The sequence below is a fragment of the Caenorhabditis elegans genome, chromosome I, assembly GCF_000002985.6.
Source record: "Caenorhabditis elegans chromosome I".
Classification (NCBI taxonomy): Eukaryota; Metazoa; Nematoda; class Chromadorea; order Rhabditida; family Rhabditidae; genus Caenorhabditis; species Caenorhabditis elegans.
Window position 1 is genome coordinate 1 of NC_003279.8, and position 16,951 is coordinate 16,951.

Here is a 16,951-nt window from a genome sequence, read left to right on the forward strand (position 1 = left end):
GCCTAAGCCTAAGCCTAAGCCTAAGCCTAAGCCTAAGCCTAAGCCTAAGCCTAAGCCTAAGCCTAAGCCTAAGCCTAAGCCTAAGCCTAAGCCTAAGCCTAAGCCTAAGCCTAAGCCTAAGCCTAAGCCTAAGCCTAAGCCTAAGCCTAAGCCTAAGCCTAAGCCTAAGCCTAAGCCTAAGCCTAAGCCTAAGCCTAAGCCTAAGCCTAAGCCTAAGCCTAAGCCTAAGCCTAAGCCTAAGCCTAAGCCTAAGCCTAAGCCTAAGCCTAAGCCTAAGCCTAAGCCTAAGCCTAAGCCTAAGCCTAAGCCTAAGCCTAAGCCTAAGCCTAAGCCTAAGCCTAAGCCTAAGCCTAAGCCTAAGCCTAAGCCTAAGCCTAAGCCTAAGCCTAAGCCTAAGCCTAAGCCTAAGCCTAAGCCTAAGCCTAAGCCTAAAAAATTGAGATAAGAAAACATTTTACTTTTTCAAAATTGTTTTCATGCTAAATTCAAAACGTTTTTTTTTTAGTGAAGCTTCTAGATATTTGGCGGGTACCTCTAATTTTGCCTGCCTGCCAACCTATATGCTCCTGTGTTTAGGCCTAATACTAAGCCTAAGCCTAAGCCTAATACTAAGCCTAAGCCTAAGACTAAGCCTAATACTAAGCCTAAGCCTAAGACTAAGCCTAAGACTAAGCCTAAGACTAAGCCTAATACTAAGCCTAAGCCTAAGACTAAGCCTAAGCCTAATACTAAGCCTAAGCCTAAGACTAAGCCTAATACTAAGCCTAAGCCTAAGACTAAGCCTAAGACTAAGCCTAAGACTAAGCCTAATACTAAGCCTAAGCCTAAGACTAAGCCTAAGCCTAAAAGAATATGGTAGCTACAGAAACGGTAGTACACTCTTCTGAAAATACAAAAAATTTGCAATTTTTATAGCTAGGGCACTTTTTGTCTGCCCAAATATAGGCAACCAAAAATAATTGCCAAGTTTTTAATGATTTGTTGCATATTGAAAAAAACATTTTTCGGGTTTTTTGAAATGAATATCGTAGCTACAGAAACGGTTGTGCACTCATCTGAAAGTTTGTTTTTCTTGTTTTCTTGCACTTTGTGCAGAATTCTTGATTCTTGATTCTTGCAGAAATTTGCAAGAAAATTCGCAAGAAATTTGTATTAAAAACTGTTCAAAATTTTTGGAAATTAGTTTAAAAATCTCACATTTTTTTTAGAAAAATTATTTTTAAGAATTTTTCATTTTAGGAATATTGTTATTTCAGAAAATAGCTAAATGTGATTTCTGTAATTTTGCCTGCCAAATTCGTGAAATGCAATAAAAATCTAATATCCCTCATCAGTGCGATTTCCGAATCAGTATATTTTTACGTAATAGCTTCTTTGACATCAATAAGTATTTGCCTATATGACTTTAGACTTGAAATTGGCTATTAATGCCAATTTCATGATATCTAGCCACTTTAGTATAATTGTTTTTAGTTTTTGGCAAAACTATTGTCTAAACAGATATTCGTGTTTTCAAGAAATTTTTCATGGTTTTTCTTGGTCTTTTCTTGGTATTTTTTTGACAAAAATTTTTGTTTCTTGATTCTTGCAAAAATTTTTCCGTTTGACGGCCTTGATGTGCACTACCTTCGCTTAAATACTACATTTTCTGAAAATGTTATAATAGTGTTCATTGTTTCATACAAATACTTATTTAATAGTATTTCTGGTTATATAATTTGTATAAAAAGTGGTTGACATAACAAGGCTGACGAAACTTTGTGATGGCTGAAAATATTTTCCTAGCTTTATTGATTTTTATTTATACGTGTTTGAATAACTTGGCCAAATCGCCGAGAAGGAATAGAATACTGGACGACATTGTACATATTTTCCAAAAAATCAGAAAGTAGATGACGGGACCAATTCTTTCTGTCAGGTTTTACAACCGCCCAGTGCGTCTACGTCACATGTTGTATAAATGGTTGTAAACAATATGCGGAAACAATCAAATGCATTCCCATAAGGCATAATATAGAGGCTACAGGCAATGAGTATCGCTCTTTGCTTTGTTTAAAGGGGGAGTAGAGTTTGTGGGGAAATATATGTTTCTGACTCTAATTTTGCCCCTGATACCGAATATCGATGTGAAAAAATTTAAAAAAATTTCCCTGATTTTATATTAATTTTTAAAATCCGAAAATCCATTGGATGCCTATATGTGAGTTTTTAAACGCAAAATTTTCCCGGCAGAGACGCCCCGCCCACGAAACCGTGCCGCACGTGTGGGTTTACGAGCTGAATATTTTCCTTCTATTTTTATTTGATTTTATACCGATTTTCGTCGATTTTTCTCATTTTTTCTCTTTTTTTTGGTGTTTTTTATTGAAAATTTTGTGATTTTCGTAAATTTATTCCTATTTATTAATAAAAACAAAAACAATTCCATTAAATATCCCATTTTCAGCGCAAAATCGACTGGAGACTAGGAAAATCGTCTGGAGATAGAACGGATCAACAAGATTATTATTATATCATTAATAATATTTATCAATTTTCTTCTGAGAGTCTCATTGAGACTCTTATTTACGCCAAGAAATAAATTTAACATTAAAATTGTTCATTTTTGAAAAAAAAATAATTAAAAAAACACATTTTTTGGAAAAAAAAATAAATAAAAAAAATTGTCCTCGAGGATCCTCCGGAGCGCGTCGAATCAATGTTTCCGGAACTCTGAAAATTAAATGTTTGTATGATTGTAGAACCCTTTCGCTATTGAGATTTGATAACTTTTAAGTAATAAAATTTTCGCAGTAAGACATTAAAACATTTCACAATTAAGCTGGTTCTGAACTGTGTGAAGTATATTGAAAAAAACTAACTGATACAAAAATATAATTTTATGATAGTTTTCTGGATGTCCCAATATAAACGATGTCAATTCTGCGACATGCTACAGTCATCCACGAAAGTAACCCGAATACCGACAAAAGAAGAGGAACGCCAACTTTGGATAGACGCTCTAGGGGCTGATTTTGGTCGGAAAATAGTCGGGAAAAAATAGAGGACATTACAGATGAGGATGAGGATGAAGATAGAAATTTGCCGACAACTTCGTCATGCCGCTGATTTTTTTGATGTTCTACGCTTAAATTTTCAGCGAACGAACTATTTTTTATATTTTGATTGTTTTTAAATAATATTTGCCATAAGAAATTCTCACTTTTCCAGGAAACGTCGTTTCGCCGCGATTTTCCTCGTCTCCAGTCGATTTTGCGCTGAAAATGGGATATTTAATGGAATTGTTTTTGTTTTTATTAATAAATAGGAATAAATTTACGAAAATCACAAAATTTTCAATAAAAAACACCAAAAAAAAAGAGAAAAAATGAGAAAAATCGACGAAAATCGGTATAAAATCAAATAAAAATAGAAGGAAAATATTCAGCTCGTAAACCCGCAAGTGCGGCACGGTTTCGTGGGCGGGGCGTCTCTGGCGGGAAAATTTTGCGTTTGAAAACTCACATATAGGCATCCAATGGATTTTCGGATTTTCAAAATTAATATAAAATCAGGGAAATTTTTTTAAATTTTGTCACATCGATATTCGGTATCAGGGGCAAAATTAGAGTCAGAAACATATATTTCCCCACAAACTCTACTCCCCCTTTAACAACCACCCGAGGATATATTCGACAAACGATCTATCTACTAGGAATAACTCGATTATTGACATATTATAGACTTCTTTTAGTATTTGTAAAATAGAGGATCAGACCCAAAATTCAGCCCGCGAAGGCATGACGTCAGCGCGAGGCAGTAGTTTCCAGAAGAACTCTGTCGTCTACCTTAATGCCTCAAATGCGAACCCGCTTCGGCCATCCTTCTCGCTCAGAGAATGGATTAGAGTTCTCATCAACTCCTCTGTCTAATTTTCAACTGCGGCGGTTGGCGACCGGTATTACCGCGGCGACCGACACCTCCCGGGTTCCGTCGATCGCTGTCTGTTGTGTGCGCCGCGACTCCGCCCACCGGTGGTAACTTTTTGTGGGGGAATCTTTGTTTTTGGTCATTTTTCAGCGCTTTTCAGCGATTATTGACCAATTTTGAATAAAATTTTCAACAGAATATCATCTAAAATATTGCTTAACATTTATTTAACAGAAATAACGTGAGCACGCATGTAAAACATGAAATTTTCGGGAAAATTGCAATTAAACGAATAAAAATCGATATTTAAATCAATTATTGGTGAATCCGGTGTGTTGAGGCTTCAATGCATACATTTTTACTGGATAAATCTCCTTTGGGAATCCGGTTTGCAGTGCTTTCGAGACCATGTCCAGTTGAGAATCGGCGAACGCTTTAAGAAGCTCGGGCTGAATAATGAATTGTTTTAAAAAATGTTTAGTAAAAAATTGTTTTCGTGCAAATTGTCTTCGATATTATCCAAACGTGACGTTTTGCGATTTTCGCGCTAAAATTACAGTAAGTGGGGTCTCGACACGACAATTTTTGTGAAATACAAACGGGCGTGTGTCTTTAAGAAGTACTGTAGTTTAAAAACTTCATTTCTGTGGAATTTTCATATATTTTTCATAGTTTTTCTCTTTAAATAAATCACTTTTCAACAAAAAACTATGAGACAATAGTTTGAAATTACAGTATTCTTTAAAGGTGCACGCCTGCTCGAATTTCGCAAAAACGTGTCGTGTCGAGACCCCAATTACAGTATTTTTGACCCGAATATCGCGAAATTTCGAGTCTGGGTGAAAACATTGAAATTTTTGGCAAAATAAAAGAAATATGTCCTTTTTCAGAATATATTTTCTAAATTTCGAGACGAAACAACAATTTTAAATGAATTTTAATTTTAAATATTAAATATTTCGGAATTTGGCGTTTTTTATGCATGTCGATTCACTAACGATTTTGTACTACACGTGGGCAAGTTTATACAGTTTTTGGCTAAAATTTGTGAATTTGAACCGTTTTTCGGCGAATATTTGAAAAATTGGCAAAACTGGTTCAAAAACAAAAATTTTTTAAACTGTACAAACTGTCCAAAAATTCGTCGTAAATCGACACACCCTTCTCATTTTTTCAAAATTTTAATTGTTTTCGAATGTTTTTTTTGCAGAATAATTTGTAAAATGAGCCTTTTGTGAATTTTTTTTAATTTCAAAGTTTTTATTATTTTTTCTCAAACCAGCACCTCTGTTCTCGTCCAACTATGATCATCATCGTCGAATAACCGTTTCTCGTGATTTGTCACATTATCCTTGAGCACAATACATCCACCAGGTTTCAGTCCTTTCTGAAAATGAAAATTAATTTTAAAAAAATTGAATTATTTTAAATGAAACAGTTTTCAGAGATTTCTCAACTTTTGAGTCCACCACCAGGCCTGCACGTTTTTCGGGTTTTATCTTTTAAAAAACTGAAAAATCGAAAAATTTCAATTTCTGTTTTGTGGTCAAAATTGTAATTACAGGTAAGCAAATAGTTTAATTTTAAAATTGAAAATTAGGGAAATGACCGGACATAAGTTTAAAAACCCGATTTTTTCAATAAAAAGGAAAATTGAAAATTTAATAAAACAGGTTGTAAATCAAGGAGATCGTATTGATTGAAAAAAAATCCGAATGTTCCGGATTTTTCAGTGGTTTTTTTTGAAAGAAAATCGAAAAAGTAAATGTTTTTAATTTTTAAATTTAAATTTTTAATCGGAAAAAATGTACGAAATTGACTTTTTAATGTGAAAAATTGTTGTTTTAAAAAAAAATTTTAACCGATACAGATTTTCTAGACTCAGTTTTTTCGGTTGAATATTGTTTTTTACTATTTTTTCATTACAGAAAGAATCCAATTTTATTTCGCTTAAAAAATAACCGGAGCATCGAAAATATTTTTTTTTCTGTTTTACTCAAAGCATTTCAATTACCTAGAATTTTGTTTAAAAACTACATGCTTTATTTATGAACGTAATAAATAAGACCCCCTCTTATTTATAAACTTTCAACATATTTTCAGTTTTCAGTGCTATCTAGTGCTTACCGCACATCTTTTAAAGAAATCAACCAAATCCTCATCAACCAAATGCCCTGAAACCCATTGAATCCATATCAAATCATAACGTCGTTCGGGCGGTGCAAACGTCTGCAGTCCTTCGACGAATTTATCTCCAATTCGTGGATGTTTTCCAATATATTGATCACTTTTCGTGATCAACTCCTCGACGACGTCTTCCATATCAACTTTCGAGAAGAATGGCATTAAGAGATGCTTTGTAACACGTCCGATACCCGCTCCGCAGTCCAGTGCATAGTCAAAGTAGCCGAATAGATTCTGGAAAATATTTATAAAATTCAAAGTTGGCCCAGGGGTGACCGGCAATTTCAAGCAAATCGGCAAATTGTCAATTTTCTGAATTTGCCGAAAATTTGACAAAAACGACAATTTGCCGGTTCGCCGAATTTACCTTTTTTAAATTTAATTTTCAATTCAGGCAAACTGACGATTTTCCGTTTGCCGGATATCAATTTGCAGGAATTTCTCAAAGGAATTTTTATTAAGACGGAAACACAGTGCTTTTTTGAATTTTTTTTCCCGTTTTCTTCAGATATTTTTATAGAATTTACTGACTTTTCAGAATAGATGTAGGACAATTTTGTTGTTTTAAAAATTGAAATTCTGAAATTTCCAACAAAAAAACATGTGCAAACCCACAAGTTGGCAAAAATATTTTGCATTTGCCGTTTTTCCCGTTTGCCGAAAAGTCTAATTTCGGTAATTGGGCCATTTTTCGAAATTTTGAGCCACATAAAAAACTTTGAACCATTTTTGAGAAGTATTATTACGACATTCGTTTATTTGAGCACAATTTGGGCCTATACTTTCAAAATCGGGGTTTGAAAACCCCTATATGTTCGACCGAATGTTAATCTCATAAAAATTTGATGAAAATAAAATTTTCTACGGCTCATAAACGTATAGCCCCCGTCAGTCTCAAAATTTATACGATAGACACTTTTTGGCGTTTATCGCCTATATTCCGTCAAAAACCATTATTCATCATTCTTTCAATGTTGTTTTTTTTAAGGCTAAAAAACTTTCATGCAAATTTGTTAGCCGTGTCGTGGTTTATACGAAAATTTCAGAATTTATAAAATAAAGGAAAACGAAAATGTTTCTATATACCCTATTTATGTTCTCTGATTCCGAATACCAATGTGAAAAATTCAAAAAAAATTCCCTGATTTTATATAAATTTTTGTAAGCGACAAAAATTGTCGTTTGAATTTCACACTTGGTTACAAAAATTTATGAAAATGAGGAAAATTTGTTTTAATTTTTTCACATTGATATTCGGAATCAGGAAAATAAATAGGGTCTATAGAAAAATTCCGAACCTTCACTCCTTCTCTGAGTATAATAAATTTAAAATAAATACAGAAAATTTCAGTTCAGACCTCATTAAATTTGGGTATATTTCTAGGATCCGAGTTTTTACACCAGATTTACAAACTTTTAGCCTTTCACCGCCTTTTTATGCGCATTTCCCATCAGTCAACTCCAAAAAAATCGCAACTTTTGCCTCATATTTCAAGAATATTCCCCTTTCTCTCCCCATTGAAAGTCATTTTCGAAACAAGCGGAAGATTCGTCATATGTGGTAATGTGTGGCGTGCGTTGGCAAACAACAAGAAAGAATCATTCTCTGAAAACAAAAAGCGTTTTGGGTGCCAAAGTAATATTGAAAATCTGCCGTGTTTTCTCATTTTCCATCAAAAGAAAATGAGAAAAAAGTTTCGGCGTTTTATTTGATTTCCGGGAAAGAAGACTCGGAAAAAGATTTAATTGAATTTTTCATAGCAAACCTATATTGCAACAACTTTCTAAAAGGTCAGAAATTGCCGCGTAGCCTAGAAAATTGGAAAACTCTTCCAGCTGGTATTATTTCAGACATGGTGCATCGAAAATTCGAAAATTACAGAAATTAACATTTTGGAGCATCTGCCAGAAAATTGAGATTACAGTACCCCACTTCTGCCGAGAAATTCGAGGTGGAAGAGGTCTTACAAAATTTTCGGTCACGTGAAAATGGGAAGCGTTCAGGCTCCACACGACGGAATTCACCTAGTTTTCAGGTGAGAAGATATCGTACGAGGAGAATTGACCTCCAAATCCTGATCGTGACTACAGGTCGTCGTTCGGAGCTGTGGAAGAGTTTTGAAAATCTTCGACCATGAGAGAAATAGACAGGACGACCAAACATTTTCAGTGGAAGAGCTTTTCCTAGGCCATCAGGATGCTATTTCGACAGAGCTGAGTTATCCTCAAGTCGTTACGAGGTGTGGAAAAGTTTTCCAAAATCCCCGACCAGGTAGAAAATGAGCACACCGATTAAGTTTCTCCAGTGGTAGAGTTTTTTCTAGGCCATCATTATGCTATCTAGAAAAAAGCTTCGGCCATGGGGTTTTTAGGCCGTCTATTTATTTCTCATAACTTTCTCAGAAATTCGTCTATTTCTCAGAACCCCCCAATGATAAGTTTTTTGCAAAAAAAGTTCTGCTTTGCTCATCAGCCGTAATCAGGTGACCTCATTAGGCCTACCCAAACACAGATTTGTCATTATTTTTCAGACAAAAAACACGAAAAAAATCTTCACGCATGGGGTGATAACCTGATTTTAAATCTTACTGTGCCGGCTGGCGCGGCGAGCTTCGATCACTGAGCCGAAAGATTATGAAAACTATGGGAATGACGGCGTAGCCTAGAAATCGTCCAGGCAGAGATTCTGTCTAATTTTCGAGCATATATCTCCCAGTTTTGTTATTAATTTAAGTAAACTCAAACCTAGAAACAAGTAAAACGGGAGGGGGGGGGGGAATATCAGAAAATTAAATCTTGCGACACTTTTCCATTGATACTTTCAAGGTAATGCCCAGAGGTGTGCGGCAAATTTTGAAACTTGCGCATGCCGCCTTTTTTTTTTTCTAGAAAACAGTCAGAATTTTTTGTCGAATTTGTTGAAAATTCGCTAATATACTGTGAGTTTAGAAAAAATAACGAAAAAACTCGGAAAAGGAGGAAGAGATCTGAAATATGTAGATTTTTTTAGAAAAGACCAGAAATTACTGAAAAATTGGCATTTTTCGTCGAAACCCCAATATACTAAATTATTCGGATTTTTAGAAAATTTTCAAATTCACCATACAGTGCATTTTTTCCTACTTCTACGACTTTAAAGGGGGGAGCATTTATGCGGAAGGGTCTTGCCGCGCATTTAGTCATCATTTTTAGCAGTTTCTGTGTAAAATTCGCGTAGATCACATGAAGATCACAAAATATTTATCCCATATTTCGTATTTCTGTTGCTTTTTCACAAATTAATTGTGATCTACGCGTGATCTCCGCGAATTTTGAGCAGACTTTGTTAAAAATGATGACTATGTGCACGGCAAGACCCTTCCGCATAAATGCGCCCCCCTTTAAAGTCGTAGAAGTGGAAAAAAAATGCACTGTAGCAAAAAATCGAACATTTCTGTTCGATTTTTGAATTTCTCGAAATTTTTTAAAATAATTTTTAAAATAACATTTTTATTTTATTTCGAAAACTACCGATTTTAGAAAAATTCTAAAATTTCGATTTTTTTTGTTGATTTTTCGATTTTTAAAATAAAATTTCATAATTTTTTAAACCGATCTTTCTTGCTTTTCCTGAAAAATCGATGATTTCTATACCTTTTTCTTCAGTCCTTCAATAAATCGTTTCGACGCCGATATGTCGGGCGCGTGAAGCGCTTCGAATCCGCCGAGCATTCCGTTGACGTCCTGGCTCGCGCGGCTCCAGTATTCCTCCGCCTGAAAGAGAATAGTTGAAAACATTGTTTTGAGACTTAAAAATTTTTTTTTTAGTTTTTTTCAAAAATTCTTACATGTTATAGAGTTTTTTTTTCAAATTTTCAGCTTTTTTCAGAAAAACTTAGTATTTTCGATAATTTTAAATAAAAAAGTTTTTTTTCAAAAAATGTTTCGGTTTTTTTTTTAATTTTTGGTCTAAAATTCTCCGCAAAAGATTTGCGTGCTGGCCGAACTTTTTGATTTTGTACCTTTTCATAAACATCTTCACCATTGTGAATTCTAGAAGATGATGAAGAGCTCATTTTTGATGTTGTGACAGCTGCTCCGAGCAATCTGGAGACTTTTGTGACGAAAAGACGAGAGGTCACGGATATGATGATGATACTGGAAATGAGATATTTATATTTACTAGTTCATCGGGAAAATTATTACGAGAAAGATAAACAGACATGTGCGTTTTTTTAATGGAAGAGAAACACAAGAAAAATCTGGAAAACTAGGCCACGGCTATCAGTGTCGATTTACGGCATACGGTCTCGACACGACTATTTTTGTTAAATGTGAAGGTATGCACCTTTAAAGAGTACTGTAGTTTGTAACTCTCATTGCTGCAACATATTTGACGCTCAGCGAAAACTACAGCAATTCTTCAAAAGACTACTGTAGCCTTTGTGTTGACTTACGGGCTCGATTCTCGAAACGAATTTCTGCTCGAATTGTGACAGCCATATTCAATTTGGTATAGTCTTTTCGTATTTTTTGCCATTTTTCTGTTTTCTTCTAATATTTAATCTATTATTAAATTATGTCCGTAACTCCCTCCAAAATTAGAACTGCGACCGAACAGAGATTCGTTCCGCCCCATATTCCGGCCAATCAGATCGAGTAGGCGGAGTTCGAAGTCGCTGATTGGTTTGAAAAGTCGCGGAAATTTGCAAGTTTTAAGGTAGCGAAAACTGATGACTATTGTAGCGCGCTTGTGTCGATTTACGGAATCTCGATTTTCAGGAATGAATTTTTAATTACATTTTTTCGCTCAATTAATATTCTAAATAAATAAATAAATGATTTGAATTAATTTAATTTCATTCGAGCCCGTAGATCGACACATGTGCTACAGTAATCATTAGTTTTCGCTACGAGATATTTTGCGCGTAAAATATTTTCCCGTAATAACTCTACTCCGACAAACATTACGACCTCCATGGAGGCCTCCAGGTATAGGTGAGACTCTTGTATTTCCAATTCAGAGACAATGCGTCACTGGAAGAGAAAACGAAGCGGAAAAAAAAACACGGAAACCCAAAAATAGTGTTTGCCCCGCTCTATTCTTCTCCAATAATTTCTGTGTCTAATTTTGAAAGACTCCACCTGTGTATGCCTTCTCGACATAAACCCCCCCCCCCCCCCCTATCTTACATGGTACTGATAACACTTTCAGTCTTTCACACTTTTGGCGCGCAACGCCGCTCTTTTTTCGCGGCGAGCTGATGACGTCATCAATTTTTCATCGCTTTTGATTATCTTCAATGTTCTAGAAGGGCACATAGGTCATCCTTATTTTTTCCTTCTCTTTCTCGTGACGGCCCTTGTTGCGCATGCCCGCCCCCTAGAGCAGGGCGTGGCCTGAACGGCGGCTCCGAGAGCTACTCATTCTTGCCGCGTCACCCTCCAGCGCCACCCAAACTTCTTCGGTTCTAGAGATCGAGAAGAACGTATGATTTTTTAAAATTATAATTGTTTCTTTCGAAAAAAAAAATTTCATTTACAGTAAGCCAAACATACACAATCAACATGAAACTCGTAATTCTGCTATCTTTTGTTGCGACAGTTGCGGTTTTTGGTGAGTTTATGCTTTAGATAATACTTTTCCGCCAAAAATACAGTTGCCGGTCTCGGTATGGCAATATTTTTGTTAAATTCGAAAAGCAGTGAGTAATGTAGTTTCGAATTTTCGTTTCTGCTTAATTTTCATCAATTCATCGTTTTTCTCACGACTTCTTCTTTATGAAAAATCAATGAAAATTCTGACTAGGTCAGCTTAGGGGTGAGGTACCTAGAGACGCCACATATGCCAAACGGAAGCTGAGATCATTGGCTACAAGAATATGCTTTCAAATTCTGCAACGGACCTCTGGGAGTCTGGAAATTCTTGTCTGAAATTATGCTTTTGAATGCTCGAAAGTGGTAAGAATTTAGAATTTATTACAGAAAAACGTTTAATTAATAAAATTAGTTTTATACTTGAAACAAGTACTGTATGCACTGTATCAAAACACATTTTCATCTTTTCTAGGTATTCAACTTCACGTTTTTCTGTAATAAATTCTAAATTCTTACCACTTTCGAGCATTCAAAAGCATAATTTCAGACAAGAATTTCCAGACTCCCAGAGGTCCGTTGCAGAATTTGAAAGCATATTCTTGTAGCCAATGATCTCAGCTTCCGTTTGGCATATGTGGCGTCTCTAGGTACCTCACCCCTAAGCTGACCATTCCCTAGTGAGCAAACAAAATTTTGAAATTACAGTACTATTTAAAGGCACATTGATTTTTTGGGTCAAGCAAAAATTTGTCGTGTCGAGACCGGCTACGGTATTTTCGCGAAAAATCGCAAAATCTTGCGGCTGGGATATACTTGTGCGAAATACTTTTTGCATTAATTTTGAGCAAAATTATTTTTTTTAGACTTTTTGAAATCCAAATTTTTTGGATTGCGAAAAAAACCTGTGTCCGGTTGTTTCATTAGGCCAACAAAGTTCCTGGAACACTGATGAAAACCATGATAGAGGCGGAGCATAATATCGATTTTTCGTACTTTCCTGTATTTCTTCTTCTATATGGCCGAGTAGAACAGGATTAGGGGTAAAGTCAAAATTTTTCTCATATGGATATCATATGGATATCAAAATTTTTCTCATATGGATATGGAGAAAATTTTTCTCATATGGACTTTGAAAGTTGAATCACTTGACATCTGGGAAATTAGTATTCCAGGCGTAAGTCGGATCTGTTAGAAACGGAATACTTATAGGCTTCGTGAATTAGGTAGACTTTCAATTAATCTGATCCATGGGAGTCAGACGCGGTTTCCAGGCCTGACGCCTGCCTCCAACTTGCCCGCCTCACGCCGGTCTCTCGCCTCATTTCTGCACTGTGACGAGACAGACGAAGGTCGCCTTCTGGCGCCCGCATGGAAATCCTACGAATATGTCAGCTTCTGATGGGACTCCGTAAATCGACACACAGGGGTACCTCAGACATTTCCCTCCCCCTTACAAATTGTTAGGACAAGGAGGGGGAATTCATCTCCACTCGAGACACACATATGTTGTCGTCAGTGAAGTGTAAAGATCTAAACGATTGCGTGTATGAAAAAGCACTCTATGATCACCTTTTTCATCTTCCTACACCCTTTTTAGGTGTGGTGCCCATCGAGCACTCACGCCAGGCAGGGAGAGCACCGGTCCCTGACTAATGGGATTCGAATGTTTTAGACCGGAAATAGGAGCGATGAAAGAGCATAGAAATGATCATTTGGAAATCACGTTTAATTAGGTTACGGCGAAAATTTGCAAAAAAGAGCAGGAAACTTGGCTCAAATCCTTCGAAATATAACAACTAGGACTTCCATGTAGGCGTTAAAGCGCCCTGTCTCTCACCCCAATCCGTACCTTAAGCTGAAACAAACGTGAACTTTTTTCATTTCTTAAAGGAGTATCGTCAATGGGAAAATTGTTTTAAAATGTAGTATTTGTACTTCAACTTCCAATTATTGCAAAAGAAAAACGGAAAAAATCCGTTAACATTCAGCATTTTAAGTCGAAGAAATCTTTAAAATTTAACTAGAGAAATCCTAGGCCACGACGCTCATTCGAATTTTAATTTGTTTTGATATTGTATTTTGAAAAAAAAACTTAATACAATTCCTTCTTCCCAGTTTTCTATAACTTTTTGAGAAAAAAACGAATTAAATTCCGAAAAAACTACATTTAAATCAATATTTTGTTTACGAATATGGCCTAGAAATCGCGTGGTGGCCTAGGATTCATTTGCGCGCGAAATTCAAATTCCGTCACTTTCGTCGATTTCAACGGCTAAATGCTGAATGTCAACGGATTTTTCCCGTTTTTCTTTTGCAATAATTAGAAGTTTGAGTACAAATACTACATTTTAAAACAATTTTATTTTTGGTATTTTGACGAAAAATTGATTTATTGGTTTTTTTGGTTGTTTGGGACCAAAAAATCCAAAAAAAATGTTTGGCGTGTCTAGTTTCGACTCGAGACTATTCTGTATTAAAAATACATTAAAACATGTATTTTAACACAGTTGTGACGTCATAAATGTATTTTGATACATTTTGCAACATTACTTAAATAACCCCATTAAAAATTAACCTAAGCATCAAAAATTTTTTGGTTTTTTTGGTTTTTCGAAAATTTCAATTTTTTTTGTTTTTTGGTTTTTTTTGGTTTTTCAAAAACTTCAATTTTTTGTTTTTTGGTCCAACATTTTTTTTTGGTCTCAGCTCTGCTGCCTACCCTAGAAGAACTAATAGCGCTTCAAAAACTGATGAAAACGTTCAAATTTGTCGAAATATTACGAAAATTTGAAAAGTTGGCTCAAATCTAGATTGAATCGGCCGATTTTCCACAAGTTTCCAAGTTTCCACAAGTCGCCACATATCCCGAGAAAAATCGATTCAAATTGTTTGAAAATTGGAATACTGCGAATTTTGAACCAAATTTCCCTGGCTTCTCTGTTGAAATACTTGAAAATACCGCGAAGCAAACAAAAAATCTAATTATTACGTGAACACAAAATTCTGAAAATGCGTATATATTGCGCAACATATTTGACGCGCAAAATATCTCGTAGCGAAAACTACATTAATTCTTTAAATGACACGCTGTATGTGGTGATTTACGGGCTCAAAAAATTATTTTCGAAAATCAAGCCCGTAAATCCACACGTAGTAATTATATAAAGAATTACTGTAGTTTTCGCTACGAGATATTTTGCGCGCCAAGTATGTTGCGCAATACGCAACCCCATATGTTGATATATACTGATGTGAGGATAAAAAACAACACAACTTTCAGCGGCTCCATCGGCTCCGGCAGGTCTCGAGGAGAAGCTGCGTGCTCTTCAGGAGCAACTGTACAGTCTGGAGAAAGAGAACGGAGTTGATGTGAAGCAAAAGGAGCAACCAGCAGCAGCCGACACATTCCTTGGATTTGTTCCACAGAAGAGAATGGTCGCGTGGCAGCCGATGAAGCGGTCGATGATCAATGAGGATTCTAGAGCTCCATGTAAGTTAGTGGTGGTGGCCGGAAAAGAGAAAACTCGGCCAAGCTGCTCGGAGTTTTTGAATTTTTGATAATCCGAAATAAAAATTGATTGCTCGAAAAGGAACAATCTTTTGGAAAAAAACGAATTTTGTCATTTTTTTCAGCAAAAATTGATTTTCGAATTTTTCCAATAAAAAATCGATAATTTCTCCCCGTGCAGTGGAAAACAAACAATATTTTTTTGTTGATCGTTCTCTTCCAAACCCGGAATAGGTACACACATTCCTGCGTCATCCCATTCTCTTATCACACTTTTTTTTCGAAAATAAAAGTGTAGAGACGGAAAAGTGAGAAAGGAGTCAATTTTATGCGAAATTTTGCATGATAATACACTCAAATTAAAAAAACTGCGTGGCGTGCACTGCAGAAAACCTCATATTTAGGCCCCGCCTTTTTCTCGTCCACTCACGGAGAAAAGGCAAAAATTTGGGGACCAACCAATATCAGGCCGCCGACATCCTACGGGTTCCGCGCGCCGCTATGTTTAACTCGCTGTGGGTGTGGCGAGCTGTCTCCGCCCGCTGCGAGTTAAACATAGCGGCGCGCGGAACCCGTAGGAAGTCGGCGGCCTGATATTGTTGGTCCCCAAATTTTTTCCTTTTCTCCGTGAGTGGACGAGAAAAAGGCGGGGCCTAATTATGAGGTTTTCTGCAGTACACGCCACGCAGTTTTTTTATTTTGAGTGTATAGGTCTCGATTCTCGAAAGTATGACAGTTATTTAAATGATGAACTCGTGATGACTGTTAAATTTTTGGAAATTTCGGGGGAATTATATCGATTTTTCGATAAATTTACAGGAAAAAAGTCCAAAATCTAGGTATTCCATGGTAGGCAGGCGCGATTTCTTGACGCCTGCCTGGAATCTGTCCGCCTCACACCAAAAAATGTCAATCATTTTGCTGAAAACCAAATTAAGAAATGAAAAAGTGCACTTAGAGATGATGACGGAGGTCGCCTTAAGGTCAGACAGGTTAAAAAACCGATTTTAGTTGAGTTTTCCCGAAATTTTCTGAACAACCGAATTAGAAATATGCTGCTTGTCATTTTTGAGTAAAAATTAACGAAAACTTCGACCAAAACCACGAAAAAAATGAAGAAAATAAAGATTTTTCGAGAAAATAACAACAAAATCCAGCAAATAGTGAAAAATAGTTTTATCCGAGAAAAAGTAGTTTAGACGCTATGAACTCTCGAAAATCAGATTTTTTCAATCTAAAAGCCATAAAATTATCGATTTTTTAAAAATTCTCACTGAAAACCGGCGAATTTCAGTGCTCCACGCAATCGAAGCCCGCTTGGCCGAAGTGTTGAGAGCCGGAGAACGCCTCGGAGTCAACCCGGAGGAAGTTTTGGCGGATCTTCGTGCTCGTAATCAATTCCAATAAATATTCTTTGCCCTAAATACTTTAAATTATCCATCTGACAACTAAAATTTCGGTTCTTCTTGGCTTCTTCTATTTGTGAAATGGTTTATTTTCCCCCGAACTCTCAAAAGGTTTAAATATTGTTCGATTACCCCTTTTTATCAATTATTTTCTTCAATTTCTTATTTATCATTATTTTTCTAAACGAAGACGGATGTGATTTTAAATTATGTTAATGGACTATTTTACAAACTGAATAAATTCAGCATGTTGGCAGGTTTTTTCAGTAGTTTTTGAGTGAAAATAGAGGTAAAAAGACAGAAAATCAATAAAAAATGAAAACAAAACTATGAAAAATGGTTGAAAATCGAGCAAAAATCGTTCAAA

General features: G+C 35.8%; 2 protein-coding genes and 1 non-coding gene across 4 annotated transcripts; 1 reads left to right on the forward strand and 2 right to left on the reverse strand.

The window, feature by feature from the left end:
* Positions 1-3,746: 3,746 nt before the first annotated feature.
* Positions 3,747-3,909, reverse strand: Y74C9A.6. The gene has a single exon (NR_001477.2). It is a non-coding gene; the product is annotated as a small nucleolar RNA Y74C9A.6 (small nucleolar RNA).
* Positions 3,910-4,115: 206 nt separating this feature from the next.
* Positions 4,116-10,230, reverse strand: homt-1 (Alpha N-terminal protein methyltransferase 1). Its single transcript, NM_058260.8, has 5 exons — positions 10,095-10,230; positions 9,727-9,846; positions 6,037-6,327; positions 5,195-5,296; positions 4,116-4,358 (listed from the first exon to the last, which is right to left on the reverse strand). The coding sequence occupies exons 1-5, from the start codon at positions 10,146-10,148 to the stop codon at positions 4,221-4,223; spliced, it is 705 nt and encodes a 234-aa protein (NP_490660.1). The 5' UTR covers positions 10,149-10,230; the 3' UTR covers positions 4,116-4,220.
* A 1,264-nt stretch (positions 10,231-11,494) lies between these two features.
* Positions 11,495-16,837, forward strand: nlp-40 (Peptide P4; the record flags this gene model as incomplete). Of its 2 annotated transcripts, NM_058259.5 has the most annotated exons (4): positions 11,495-11,561; positions 11,618-11,689; positions 14,951-15,160; positions 16,473-16,837. In NM_058259.5, 3 exons carry the CDS (start codon positions 11,641-11,643, stop codon positions 16,583-16,585), a joined length of 372 nt encoding a protein of 123 aa, NP_490661.1. The 2 variants fall into 2 exon arrangements, with proteins under 2 accessions (NP_490661.1, NP_001293206.1); NM_001306277.3 differs by lacking the exons at positions 11,495-11,561; positions 11,618-11,689 and having other exon boundaries at positions 15,103-15,160; positions 16,473-16,585.
* Positions 16,838-16,951: the final 114 nt, after the last annotated feature.

What these genes read in the sequence shown, in the direction of transcription:
- homt-1 (NM_058260.8), bottom strand. Translation starts at nt 10,148, where the DNA reads ATGAGCTCTTCATCATCTTCTAGAATTCACAATGGTGAAGATGTTTAT. An exon ending in GTGAAGATGTTTATGAAAAG is followed by an intron (nt 9,847 to 10,094) that starts GTACAAAATCAA and finishes ATTCTCTTTCAG; the next exon opens with GCGGAGGAATACTGGAGCCG. An exon ending in ATAGTTGGACGAGAACAGAG is followed by an intron (nt 4,359 to 5,194) that starts GTGCTGGTTTGA and finishes TTCATTATTCAG; the next exon opens with CCCGAGCTTCTTAAAGCGTT.